This window comes from Dasypus novemcinctus, chromosome 1, assembly GCF_030445035.2.
Source record: "Dasypus novemcinctus isolate mDasNov1 chromosome 1, mDasNov1.1.hap2, whole genome shotgun sequence".
Classification (NCBI taxonomy): Eukaryota; Metazoa; Chordata; class Mammalia; order Cingulata; family Dasypodidae; genus Dasypus; species Dasypus novemcinctus.
This window is the reverse complement of record NC_080673.1, coordinates 131,547,394-131,562,115: the sequence shown is the minus strand read 5'-3', so window position 1 is coordinate 131,562,115 and position 14,722 is coordinate 131,547,394. Positions and strand designations below refer to the sequence as shown.

General features: G+C 35.3%; 1 protein-coding gene and 1 long non-coding RNA gene across 2 annotated transcripts in view; one reads left to right on the top strand and one right to left on the bottom strand.

The window, feature by feature from the left end:
- MTHFD2L (methylenetetrahydrofolate dehydrogenase (NADP+ dependent) 2 like) overlaps positions 1–6,517 on the top strand; it is a 157,910-nt gene extending 151,393 nt beyond the window's left edge. Inside the window, exon 8 of the mRNA XM_058296984.2 lies at positions 5,184–6,517. Within this exon, the coding sequence (XP_058152967.1) occupies positions 5,184–5,296 (113 nt within the window). The 3' untranslated portion in view covers positions 5,297–6,517. The remainder of the gene's footprint in view (positions 1–5,183) is intronic.
- Positions 1–14,722, bottom strand: part of LOC111765798 (uncharacterized) — a 109,231-nt gene that overhangs the window by 35,967 nt on the left and 58,542 nt on the right. Inside the window, exon 2 of the long non-coding RNA XR_002798028.3 lies at positions 5,166–5,292. This is a non-coding gene — a long non-coding RNA (uncharacterized lncRNA). The remainder of the gene's footprint in view (positions 1–5,165; positions 5,293–14,722) is intronic.

Below are 14,722 nucleotides of genomic sequence, written 5' to 3'. Positions count from 1 at the left end.
GAAGGATAAATATTCATTGGATAAAGACGTGGGGCAATGGCAAGTCAGACAAAGAAACTAGTATGTACAAAGGCAGATCTTTCTTGTATCTAAAATCACGGATTTTAAATGACAATCTATTATCTTCCCATCCAACTGAAAATAGACTCTCTAGCATTTTAAATCATGCTGGGAGAAGCACAACACTTACTTTGTAGAGTCTAAGCTTTAGAAAGAGGTCATTCATATCAATTGTTGTGACAATTGTTGCCTTTCCTTAAAATATTCTTATGTTAAAATAATCTTATATTCAGAAACCTGCTTTAAACCTGACCAAGTCATTTCCATCTAAATCTCATTCCCCACAGCAAATTCCATGCAGACAATCACAAGATTAGAGGGTCGTTTTATTTGCCTCAGTTGTCACGTTCAGTAGCTCTTAAATCATGTTGACTTTATGAAATTAAATCTAACTTTTAATTTATGTGTGCATGTTCATTAGCCTCCGATAAAAGTGCTGTTATCAACCAAGATCTAATGCCTGCAACCAGATTCTGATGCATACAAAATGACTAATGTCTCTCTTAAAACACACATATTCCCTCATACCTACACACACAGTAAATAAATGTCTGAAGGAAATTACTGTCTAAAAATGCTTCTGAATTTCTCTCGACTTAGAGTATACAGTACACCTTTTCCCACACATGATAATTTTTAAAAGCATTTTCTTCTACAAGCAGGTACAAACTCTTGTCTGCCCTAGGAGAAGTCCAGCCATGAGAGGTTATTCTGGTGATGTAATGCTTATTAACTTACTATCTTGCAGAAGAGATTGGGGAAGGTGCTTTTCATAGCATCAAACCTGAATTGAAATTACGTCTTTCTCACATGACTAATTTTAGTTCATAAGTCACCTCTGCTACTTCATAAACACATTGCTTAGGACAGCCTTGAAATGGCTAGACAAAAATCATTAAACCAGAGAACTTCTGGGCATCTGTAACCAACCACATTTACCAATAATTAATCCCGACTTTAATTTTAGGTTTGAAGTTGTTTGGGCCCCAGAAAAGAAGGTTCTTAAAGCTAATCCGTCCCTGTGGGTGTAAATCTATTGTTAGAAAGGTCTTCTAATTAGGTTACTTCTGTTAAGTTGTGGCCCAGGGTGGGCCTTAATCCTCTTACTGGAGTCCTTTATAAAAGAAATGAATATGGAGAGAAAGAGAAAGTCATGGAACCAAGAAGCTGAAAGCAATGAATCCCAGAAGAGAAGGGAAAGACCAGCAGACATTGCCATAGGCCTTGCCAGGTGGCAGAGGAGTCCAGGATCCCTGGCAGTCAGTCTTCAGAAAGAAGATATTGTCTTGATGATGCCTTGATTTGGACATTTTCATGCCCTCAAAACTGTAAGCTTGTAAGCCAAAAAATTCATGTTGTAAAAGACAACCCATTTCATGGTATCTGCATTTTGGCAGCCTTGCAGACCAAAACACACACACCTTCCTTGAGAAATCACTTACTTGTCTTTATGTAAATAGAAAAAGAACACATTCACACTTGCCAGCAGCAGATAAAATTATATTTCTTTTCCAAACATAGATTCTCATGAAAATAAAATAAAAAAGGTGTAGTAACCTACTTTTTTTTTTTAAATCAAATTCATCACTGTGTGCCTCTCATGATGGTGTTCTAACTTCATCTTCACATTTTTCCATTTTATTTCAAAGATAAAAAAATATTTGAAACAAGTATTTGAGTAACCAGGTGTGTTCACAGTGGTATCATAATCTTCTGCCTAGTGAATAACTTATAGGTTTCATGTTATTAAATGCTTATGAATGGGCCAGAGAAGCTGTAGCCCATGTCATACAAACAGACCTATTGGTATAATCCACGATCTAATTCTAAGAAAAGTGATAGGCAGTACATGATAAATGTCTGTTGGAATTTCATCAGTAAAATATGCAAAGATGTAGACAGCCAACTAAAAATTTCAAGCTGGTGTTAATGCAGCAGCTCATTCCCATTCCCTTTTCCTCCATTCTGAACTTCCCTTTTTGAGAATAAAAAAATTGCAGTAGTAAGTACATTGTGAAAAACATAACTTGGAAAAGGAGAGAGTTATGATAACTGAGCAAACCATTGGTTTATCTGATCTGTCACTCAGGAAGAAAGCAACTCCTGCTAAGGTGGTTCTGTAATTTGAAGTGGAAGATATAATTTAAAGATGATGAGCTATGAGTAGTCATAATAAACATGTAGGAAAATTTCTATATTATACCTTTTTTTGTTTCTTTTATCAGATATCCTCCTAACCCTTTGAGAACACTCAATTAATTTTTGGCACATGAGCCTTTCTTGGGACTTTTCTACTTGATATAGTCATGGTATTACAGTTACATAGGGGTGGAGTAGAATTATGGAATCATAGAATATTTCAAACCTGGCTAAGAATAATCTTTTTACCATATAGGAAACTGGTGAGTCACCTTTACTTCATTCAGTCACACTTTTGTCATCTATTAAAATGAAATAATAATTACATATTATTAAAAATAATATATGTAAAGTTCTTGGCAAGTAGTAGGTACTCAACTGATAGTAGTTACAGTTATAACTGTTTTTCCTTATATAAAAAGCTACTTCACCTTTCAAAGCTGAAAGCCAAATTATATAAAAATGATTATGTACATGGAATAGATGTCCTGATATAGGTCTCTTTTGTTCCACCTTTTGATTATGAAACAAACCTTTTTTTCCATTGAAGATTTACTTTTATATGATTCTTAATTTATCATATTATTCAGTAGCCTTTTATTTTAAAGTGCTTTACAAAATATGATTTCTATATTATGAGTGTATGTAGGAGCAGCAGTAGTAATACACTTCTTGTAGAGACCACTGAAATTTGCAAAGGTACTGCTTCTCCAGTGCTTAAGAAAAAGGCCTGGAAGGCATTGCTCGTGCTATCAAGTTAGCTTGTAATGCAATTTATAAATTTCAGCAAAATGAATATCTTGAGTTTTTCAGTAAGTCATTTTGAAATAAATTGTTTTGTTATGGCTTGAATCCAGTCAAAATCACTGACACATTTCTGCATACTGATTTCACATTTTAAATTCCATGGGCTATTTTATGTTCACTTCACCAAAATTGACTGAATGCCTAACCTGTGCATGGAGAAGTTCTAAGATTAAAAACAACAAAAGCAAAGACTTGGTTTCTACCTTTTAGGTGCAGGTGAAAAGTTAAGGGGTCAAACACAATGTAATATGTTAAGTACTGTAATGACATTAGGTATGAAATTACTGGAAACAAAAATGGTGCAATTTTGAATTTAATATTGGAAGGGTGAGTTTTGGAGAGAATTATAGACTGTTGTAGGCTGTGATTGTAGGCTTTAAAAGAATAATGATACATTTATTATTCAAATAAAGTGGGAGAGTATTCCAGATGAAAGGAATAGCTAAGAAAAAGGAAGAGAAGACTAAAAATTCAGAGCTATTTTGGAATTGAGATGGATGTAGTAAAATGATTCTACAGCACAGAATGCATTGGATGGAGATATGGTAAGGGAAAGGACATGTTTCACATAGAGAGAGGATTTTTGGAAAATTGAAGTATTACTCTTCAATGTACAGTATTCTTTTCTATGTAAATAACATAAGGTTTATGACACATACCAGCTGGAATTTTTGTGCTTTCTTTAAGCTTATTTGTATTTTTCTTCAAGGAAAAGAATATTATTCCTCTGCTTGCCCTATGATTTAAAAAACTTTTTTGTTCTAAAGGTACTAGTCCACTCAAACAAGGTAAAAATAAATTTACAAACCATCTGTATTATTTTCCTAGGGCTTTCAAATTACCACAAACAGCACAGCTAGAAAACCAAAAATTTATTTTCTCACAGTTTTGGAAGCTAGACCTCAGAAATCAAGGTATTGGCAGGGCCACACTCCAAAGACTCTAGGAAAGAATCCTTCCTTGCTTCTTTCTAGGTTCCGGTGGCTCCTGGCAATTCTTGGCATTCTTTGGCTTGTAGGTGCAGCTGTCTAATGTCTGTCTTCACATGACCCTCTTCTCTGTGTCTCTTTGCATCCTCTCCTCTTCTTATAAGGAAACCTGTTATTATTTAGGGCACACCCTAATCCAGTATGGTCTCACCTTGATCCTCAACTAATTACGCATGCAAAGACCCTATTTCCAAATAAGGCCACATTCTGAGGTGCTGATGGACAAGAATATGTGGGGGGGAGGGGCAGGGGAATACTAGTCAACCCATCACACCATCTTTGAAGAAGGTAATATAAATTATAAAATAATAATAGCTATAGTTTTGAAAACTTTATTTTTGGTTTTGGTTCATATAGAAGTATATAGGAATAAACTTATAAAAGGCAATAAAACTAAATACTATGGGATTAATAATGGCAGATTATCCATCAAAGAGGTACTTTCATTGCTACCTTTGTACTGTAACAGCTTTCTGGAAAAACTTCACTGTTCTTACTTGATAAAGTTGTTCTTATTCACACACGCACATATTCACACACACACACAGAAACACTAAACCAGAAAGTAAATTGTGGAACCAATTATCTGTAATACTATGGTCTGAAAATATTCTTAAATAAAAATTGCTGAAAGTTCTGTCATCTCTTCTCAGTATATTCACTGAATAAGATGTCTTATTGTATATATTGTGTATAAGCTCAGTAATTTATTTATATTCGATGTTTTCCTATTTGACTTGCCACTGGAATGCACTATCCACATATAAATGATGCTATTGATATACCAGGGATATTCCAATTTAAAGGATGGATTGTACTGAACTATCTACATTCTGTCTCTGCTTTATGACCAGTATCTTAAATTTTAGAATGAGCTAACTAGAATTCAAGATGATTGGATTAATCATGGGGTTTTTGTTTTATCATGTAAACCGAACTGAGCTGCATGGAGATTGAACTGTAGTTTTGATTTCATTGTGCCCTACCTGCCCTTGATAGCTTATAAAGAAATATTTGTCTAATTGTGTATATATGTGTGTGTTATAGCTTTCTTTGTTCTAAGAAGGATTTGAATTGTTAGAATTGTGTGTGTAATAAAAAAAAAAAATCTACCACGTTCAGTATGCTTAAAAATACCAAGTGTCCAGATGTATTTAAAATAAAGAATACCTCTGTTTCCTCTACCAGCTGTTAAGAAGAGGGCCAGCTTTATCACTCCAGTTCCAGGAGGCGTGGGACCCATGACAGTGGCAATGCTTCTGAAGAACACTCTTCTGGCAGCTAAGAAAACCATTTACTAGAAAACATTAAAGAACAAAGCAAACCGAAGTCATGCTACTTATTTATTGGGCAAAGGGCAAAAAGCTTTATATTTTATTACCAAGTTATTTATTTCTACATCATATTTATTTTTTCATGGATGGAATCATTGTTGATCAGAAGATGCACACAAATTTATGCATTTCCTGCTAACAGATTTTGTTTTAGAAAAAAAAAATCAGTTCCAATGACAGTTCTGGTAACATTTTATTTTGTGAATAATATTTGTTTATAATATTAAAACAATAAAGGATTCATGATAAATGAATATATTTTTGACACTCAAATATCACATAGTATGTTTTCAACAAATGTTTTATAAGCTAAATGGGAACCCATGGAAAATATAATTTACATTTTACCAAAGGCATACTCAGTGTTAAAATATTTTCCCTTTCTGTGTCATATCCTGGAAAATAACCTACATAATAAAAATTACAAAATATTGAAAATGAAATCTTGATCTCATAAATTTCATTTCCCAAAGGCATCCTAGGAAGCCATCCTAATGGGAAATGATGCTCTGTTCAAGGAAAGAAAATTATTAATGAAAAGCAAAAAACACAGTGCTAGTTGGAAAGGTAATATATGTCAAATTGTAAATGACTACTTGACATATTAAAAATATATGAAGCATATGTTAGGTTTACATATTATTTTTTTCCATTATTCTCAATGAATGTATAGCACAAACTAAACAAAACTAAGATTGTCTTTTCCTTCAAATATCAAACACAGTGGGAGCCAAACAATTAATAATTACAACAATTATGTTTGTTTGCAAATTCAGAAATCCAATAGGAAAATATGATACTCAAGGTACCAAAGCTAAACCTTAAGGTACTACTCAAAATCTACTCCTTTTTTGCCCACAGTTCTTTCCTCTTTTGTTATGACATTTGGTTCAAAAAGTAGAGGCAATGTTTATTATGGCATTTGGTTCAAAAAGTAGAGGCAATGTTTTTAAACACAATTTAAGATAGGAAATACATGTGAATGCAATTCAATACTATTTTGAGATTCTCTAGCAACATAATTGACACTGGTTTTATGCCCAAATCCTGGTATGCATATATACCAATAACAATTGTTAGTCAATGCATCAGTCTTTATCAGTGTGTACTCTTGATTATTTGTGTGAAAACAGACTAGATATTTATAATTAATAACATTTAAACTATATAATAAATTCAATTTGAAAAGGAATAGCTTTCTTCTTTTTTTCTTAAAATTTTAAGTTTCCTTGTTCATGTTTATTCTCTATTTTCTTAAAATAGGCTGGGAAAATGTACAAGTTCCTAAAACATGAAAGAAAAGTATCTATAACCCATTGCACAATCAGTCCAGATCAATCTTTACCTGACATCCATGACAGAAGTTTAAATCCAAAGCTCCCAAGAAAATATTTCAGGAAGAGCCTCTTTAATTTTTTTCCTAAGGGCCTTAAACTCCCAAAACAAACCCAAAACAGAAATACACATATACACATATGAAAAGAGTAATTTGGGGGACTCTCTACGGTGAAAGAGGGGTTGTTTTTGGAAGTTTTGTACCTCTTTGGCTAGGCTAAAATTCAGGACTCAGCCTTCTCAGCAAATAAATACATAGGAAGAGGTGCAGATTCTGGCTTGAAGAGGTGAAGAAAAGTAGTAGAGGAGGATTCCCGGGTAATTGCTCTGAAATCTGGGCATGCACTGCTTTGCCTTTCTAAGAACTGCACCTGTGCATGGTAGGGTTTGTCTCTGGCATCAAAGGCAGGAACAGGGAGCCACTATACATATCCTTGATGATGAGAGCCCAGGAATGGGCATTTTACTTCTCCTGGGTCTTGGGAACCCCTGAGATGATGTTCTTTGACTGCTGACTTGTGAGCAGCTTCTGCTTCACCAGATACCCAGCACCACTTGATAAAAAAGATCACCACCTAGTGACATCATCGACATGGTGATGTAAGACATCCCTTGAAGGGAAGCGGACTTGGCCCAATGGATAGGGCATCCACCTGCCACATGGAAGGTCTGTGGCTCAAACCCTGGGTCTCCTTGACCCCTGTGGAGCTGGCCCATGCGCAGTGCTGATGCGTGCAAGGAGTGCCGTGCCACGCAGGGGTGTCCCCCGCAGAGGGGAGCCCCATGCACAAGGAGTGTGCCCTTCAAGGAGAGCTGCCCAGTGCAAAAGAAAGTGCAGCTTGCCCAAGAATGGCGCAGCACACACGGAGACCTGACACAGCAAGATGATGCAACAAAAAGAAACACAGATTCCCGGTGCTGCTGATAAGGATAGAAGTGATCACAGAAGAACACACAGCAACTGGACACCGATAGCAGACAACTGGGGGTGGGCGTGGAGGGAAGGGGAGAGAAATAAATAAAAAATAAATCTTTAAAAAAAAAAAAAGACATCCCCTGAAAAAGCCTCCCCAGAGAGTCAGTGAATTAAAGGACAAATCCCACTTGACTGGAACTCTTAAGGATGGTAGAGACTGGAAAAGAACGCCACAAATGCTGAATCAAAAAGGAAAAGAAATCTATCAGGTAGGACATTACTGCCCTGGACCTGCAGGTCTATTCCTCTTCCCCTCACTTGGTCCTGTACAGTGTGGGAGTCATGTACTGGCAATGGCCTGGGTTCCTCCTGCCAAAATCACAGACTATAGAGCCACTCACAGCAGTGAGTTAGAACCTCATGCATATCCAGGCACAGGGACCTATATCCACAGAGATCCAGGCAGAATACAAACCTTGAGGTTGTGCTGCATTCTGCAAAAGGGTCCCTTGGGTTTGGGGGGAGAAACTTTGGAAGAACTGTTGGTAAGAGGTGCATTCGCTCAATCCACTTTGTATTGGCTGTGCCACCAAAACACAAAAAAGGACTTTTTTGGAGCGACGCATATTTCTGGATTGACCCCATCTGGATCTCTGGGGCAGGTACCTTAACAGGGAAGAAAGCAATGGCAGGCAGCGGACTTGGCCCAGTGGTTAGGGCATCCATCTACCACATGGAAGGTCCGTGGTTCAAACCCTGGGCCTTCTTGACCCATGTGGAGGTGGCCCATGTGCAGTGCTGATGCACACAAGGAGTGCCCTGCCATGCAGGGGTGTCCCCATGTAGGGGAGCCCCATGCACAAGGAGTGCGCCCCATAAGGAGAGCTGCCCAGTGCAAAAGAAAGTGCAACCTGCCTAAGAATGGCGCTGCCCACACGGAGAAATGACACAACAAGATGACGCAACAAAAAGAAACACAGATTCCTGTGCCGCTGACAAGAACAGAAGCAGACAAAAGAAGATACAGCAAATAGACACAGAGAACAGACAACTGGGGTGGGGGGGAAAGGGAGAGAAATAAATAAATGAACGAATCTTTAAAAAAAAAGAAAGAAAGAAAGCAATGGCAGAAAAGCCTCACAGAAAAAATGAGGGGGAGTTACTCTGAACTTCTGTTAAAACAGGATGGGTACCTGAATGGAAAAGTGTAAAAAAGAGGGGCACTGAATAAGGGAAGGATTTTAAATAAATCATAGGAGCTGTGGATAGAATTCTGCACAAATCAGACAAAACAGATCAAGATTCCCAGAGAAGGAACAGAGAAAAGGAAGCTTTCTCCTTAAGGATGAAAAAAATTGCACAAGAAGTACTACCTTAAAAATTATACCCCATATCCAGGGCAGGAATCAAATGAAGAAGAGCTGAGTAAAAATATACAGGTAAACATGGGCTATTCTAAATACATAGTATAAGTTGGACCTAGTGTCAGTGAAGAGCCTTAACACAAAACCAATCAACAACAACAAAAAAAAAACCCTAGACAAGAGGGAGAAAGTGACCTTCAGAGTTAACTCATCAAGATAATCAGTTGCTTAGACTTCAGAAAAAACTAAAAGCTATACTAAGAAACAGGATGATATGGTTCAGTCAAGGGAACAAATTAAAAATTCAGAAAAGCCTCAAAAGCTGGAAAAACTTATTAAAGATTTTCAAACAAATCTCCTAAATCAGTTCAAGGAGATGAAGGAAGTATGCATAAAGAAATAAAGGATATTGAGAAGACAAAGCATGAGCATAAAGAAGAATCTGAAAGTACAAAAGGAAACAATAGAAATTATGAGGATGAAAGGCACAATAAGAGGGATTAAAAAATACACTAGAGTCAGCTGACAGATTTCAACAGGCAGAGGAAAGAATCAGCAAACTTGAAGATAGGACAATCAAAATCATACAATCAGAAGAACAGATAGCGAAATGGAAATCCAAACTACAATGAGCTGCCAATTCATACCTACTAGAATGACTACTATTAAAAAAAAAAACAAAAAAAAAAAACAAAAGAAAAACAACAGAAAATTAAAAGTCTTGTAGAGTATGTGGAGAAATAGGAACACTTATTCATTGCTGGTCAGAATATAAAATGGTGCAGGCACTGTGGAAGACAGTTTGGACAGTTTGGTATATCTTTAGAGGCTAAGTATAGAATTGCCATATGACCCAGCAATCCTGCTAGTAAGTATTCTTCCTAGAAGAACTGAAAGCAGGGACTCAAAAAGATATTTGCACCCCAATGTTCGTATCAGCATTATTCTCAATTGCCAAGAGGGAAGCGACCCAAGTGTCCATCAACCAGTGAATGGACAAACAAAATGCGGTATATTCATTCAATGGAAAATTATTCAATCCTAAAAAGGAATGACATGCAACAACTGGGATGAACCTTGAGACATTATGATGAGATAAGCCAGACACAAAAGGACAAATACATATGATTTCACTGATATGAACTAATTATAAAGAGCAAACTCATAAGAGTTATAATCTAGAATATAGGATGGATTGGAGATAGAGAATGGGGAATTGCTTAATTTGTACAGAATTTCTAGTTTGATTGTAAAGTTTTGGAAATGGATAGTGGTTGATTGTAGTACATTGTTGTGAGTGCAATTAACAGCACGAATTATACCTGTGAATGTGGTTAAAAGGGGAAATTTTAGGTTGTATATGTTTCAATAATAAAAATTACAAGACAAAACTTAGGAGAATAAAAAGAATGTATGGTTCCATTATATAATATTTTAGAAAATGCAAAGCAATGTGTAGTTAGAGAAAGGACAGGAAGACTGAGGGTGGGTTGGGAAGGAAGGAAAGGAGGAAAGAGCATATAGAAACTTTTGGGGATAATAGATATGTCCATTTTTGTAAAATTGTGGTCATGTTTTCGTGCGTTTGTACATAATGTCAAAAAATATCAGGTTGTGTACTATCAATATGTGCAATTTATAACAATTATACCTCAATAATAGATGTAAAAAAGAAAACAAAAAATCAACAACAAAAAACACATATGAGAGATCAAGTGGGTTTATTGGTACCATCACTTTACTTATGGATATATGGGGTACATAAAAGTTAGACATATGATGACTTTGTGTAGAAGCTTGGGTGAAGTAGGCTTCTTACTGTAAAGAAGATCCTGAAGAATAAACAAAGATATAAAAGCATGAATGAGTCTAGCATATATGTATAAAAGTAATGGCTGCAATCAGATTAAAATGAAAAGTATGTGTTGGAGAGTGGTGGAAGTACAGCTGGATAAACACATGAAAATAGATTAGAGAGGGCATATATAAGGCAGTATTTAGACTGTATTTAGTAAGTTATGAAAACTATAGTTAAAAGCTAGAGGAAGTTGTAAAGGGAAGCTGATTTTAGAGAAAAGGTAATACATTGGATTTAAGACATGTTGAGTTTGACATGATGACATAATACATAAATAGGAGTCCTGAAGTAAAATCTGCCTGGGAAGAGGAAAAAAATTTATTAGTGATGTAAATGTATTATTCATCAGCATATATTAACCACTGAATTCCTGACCTACTTTTTGACCATTATACATACGCGGTGTCTTCCTACACTTATTCAGTGGTAAGAGCTATAATTAACTGAGCACCCAACATGGTTTGCCTTTTTATGTCTTTGCTCTTAATTGACAAAACCCATTAGATAGAAGGAAATCAACCCTTAAGGTTACTAAAAGGTCAACTGGATGATAAAGGTGGTACCAGAATTCTAATGGAATGATGGCAGCCAGAGCCCACACTCCATTGAAAACATCACTTTACTTCAGCTCGGTATCCCCACCTAGTATCATCTCCCATATCTCTACATGCCTGTCCTACTTGTAATTTAAGATTCACTCCAAATGAGACCTGTCCATGAAAATTGTCTTGAGAGTTTAAGCCAAAGAACATACTCTCCCATTCACAAACTCTCCTGGATCTTTATTTACATATTCATGGCAGCTATCACTCCCTACCAAGTACTGTAGTTATGAATGTACTTTCTCTAGCTCCCTTAAGTTCTTGAAGGCAGAGTTCATGCATTATTTGTCTTGCAAATATCATTATATCTAACCCAGTGTCATGAATGTAGAAGGCATTCAGTATTTTATGAATGAACAAATGAATGAATGGCGACTGAATTCCAGAAAATTCCAGAATGAGTTTAGAGAGAGCTAGATGGTGGACAGATAACATTTCCTGCACAGTCAGTGGCAACAAATTTTGAGAGGAGTTCATAGAAAGGAGAGATTAAATATACCAGAGAGAAGGTCAGAGGTGGGGAGGAGGTAGTTACCTCAGAATAGAGAGAATTTAGAAGGAAGGATGAGATCTATACAGAATTGCAAACATTGTAATTTTGTTTATAGTGAGGGTCAACTTTGCCTTAGCTTTTTCTCTAAAAATTCTAAATTGATATAAGTTTAAGGTATTTTATATGACCCAGTTACTTTTTTAGTTCTATGTTCTTATTACCTCAGAGGATAATTTTAAATTTTTCTTAATAATGATATTTAGAAAGACTGGTTGGATTTCCATAAGGCAAAATGCATACACATTGAAGCCAAGCACAGCTGCACAATTTCTTTTCTACCAACTAATTCAGGGATGCTTTAAAGCTTTTATGCACAGGAAAAAATTTCCTTCAATTGTAGAAATTTGAAAAGGGCACAGGAAGGCACTCCTAATTAGAATGTGGGAGGTGCCACAGAATGCTACATGGAACAATAACTTAGGACTGGGATTGTCTGACTTAACTCTGTTAGTCAACAAGACTAAATCCTGCCTCATTTGCCAAAGAGAACATGATTCTATGATGGAGCTTAATTCTCCTCAGCTTTAAAGGCTGAATATTCCTGAAAGGAACTGACAGTCTTGTAAATTGGAAGGGACAGTGGGAAGTTCCTTGAGGGCAGGAGCTTCATCTGAACCTTCTCTTATATATTCCACATTAAGAATTTATATTCATTATATGGATAAATGACCACGTCTCCCAATCCAAACTCAGGTGTGGCATTTCTGATGACGAATGCTAAATGAGATGCAAGAAGAAAAGGACTGGTTAATGAGAGTTTTCCATTTCTCTTAGCCCAAATGTCTGAGAAAGCCACAGATCATTTAATATTCAGTTTCTTACAAAAAGGGTAATTTAAAACATATTTAAGGAGATAATTAAGAGACTACCTCTGAGATCAGTACACAATCACTTTATTCTTTTGAGCCTCCATATGGGAATAAAAATAAGGCTTGTTGTTTATACATTTATTCACTCAACAGAACTTTATTGAGAAAAGACTATATGTTAAGCAGTGGATTTGTCTGAACCATGATTACTGAAATAAGATTTGAGATAGCACATGTGAAAATCCTTGGAAAATGCAAAGCATTATGCAAGCAACAGTTGATAGTTATTACAAAGATGACCATTGCACCTCCATTTACCAGTCTTAGCAATAAGGATATTTAATGTCAGTCCTAGCATCTCCCTCCAGAAACTGCAAAAGGAGTTGTGGTGGTTTATTTAATCCCTTTACATAATTTATTTTTAAATTCTTGCCAACAATGCAAAAGAGGATTATTTGATTTATAATTCAAATATTATTTGCCTGAAAAAATATCCAGAAAATGCCTTATTAATAAATGTTTTAAGAACACCCACATTTTGAAGAAACAAAGTAGAGTAATATAAAATATTAGTAATAACCTAGCAAAACTAAAAGTAACCACAAAAAGCAAATTGCTGTCTTCTTAGGTCTACAGAAATAATTCCTACACAATGTGCACAATAGAAATAATATTCAAAACCTAATTTTATTCATGTTCTGTGCATGTTCCACATTTGGAAATCTATTGGTAGCAACTGGAAGTTTTCCAAACTCTAAGATCTTAAGACCATGATGTTGAGAAAAATTAAATATTTGTGTGTCATTAAATTTGAGAAACTTGATTAGAACTACTTGAACATTACAAGATTTTTTTGGTAGTATATATCTGATTTTTTAAAAAAGAATAATTTATTTTAAGGGAAAAAAGTGCTCTCAAAAAAAGAAATACAAAATGTTGACACACACAGTGAGCCAAGTACTATATACTCATTTACCTTTAAAATGATGACTCCTGTATTAAAAATGATTGCCCAAGTTATAATGAGTTTAACAAGCTGATTCTTGTGTGATTTCTAAAGCAAATTCATATTTGACTAGCAAAAGGGATCCTTCTGGTAAATCTATATTTTCGAGGTGGACAAGATGCAAATGATAACCTATCTTGACTTTAGCAGGTTTCAAAGTACAGGAAATAAAAGCAAAAGAAATTCCTCATAGAAAGGCACAACACTTCAGCAAAACATATTTTTCAGTTATTTATAGTAATTTAGGGCAAGTAAAAATGTATAGGAAGCTCTTTTAGTCACAAAAATAAGTAAGAGTAATTAGAAGTTTTGACCTGTCAGATGGCACTATAATTATAACTAGAGTAATACTGAAAAAAGTTTGAATATTGTGTTAAATTGAAAATTTTTATTCAGTGGATGTCTAAACCCATATCCACATGTCATGTTAATTATATCTTAATGGAGAATTTTAATCTAATCATATTCCCTTTTTTTGGTACTTTATGCTTCTCTCTAAAATCTGGGACACAGATGTAAGCTTTGTTGTTCCCCAAATTTGGCAGCCTATTCCATTTACTCAGGAAAAGATTAAATGGCAAAAAAGACATAAAGGCAAATGTTAGACTATTAAAAACAATTATATTTACACAACACATAGTCATAAAACTAAGTAGCAAAAAATAAAAAGGAATATTAAGCCTCTTTGTTACACAAGTTTAGTGGTCTCTACAACTAAATTGCAAAATTGCTTGATTTGCAATGGAGCTCATAATCTGTAATGAAAGTTAGTATAACTGACTCCAGTTTCAGGAATATTTCTTTAGTTAAAAGATTATGCTGTTTCCTGGATTACAAATATCAAAATTCATCTCTGTTGGAAGCCTAAACAGGTTCCAGCATCTTATGGGCTGCTATAATTTTGTTCATACCAAAGGGGTCTTTCCTTAATTCAGATCCCTTTTTTGTTG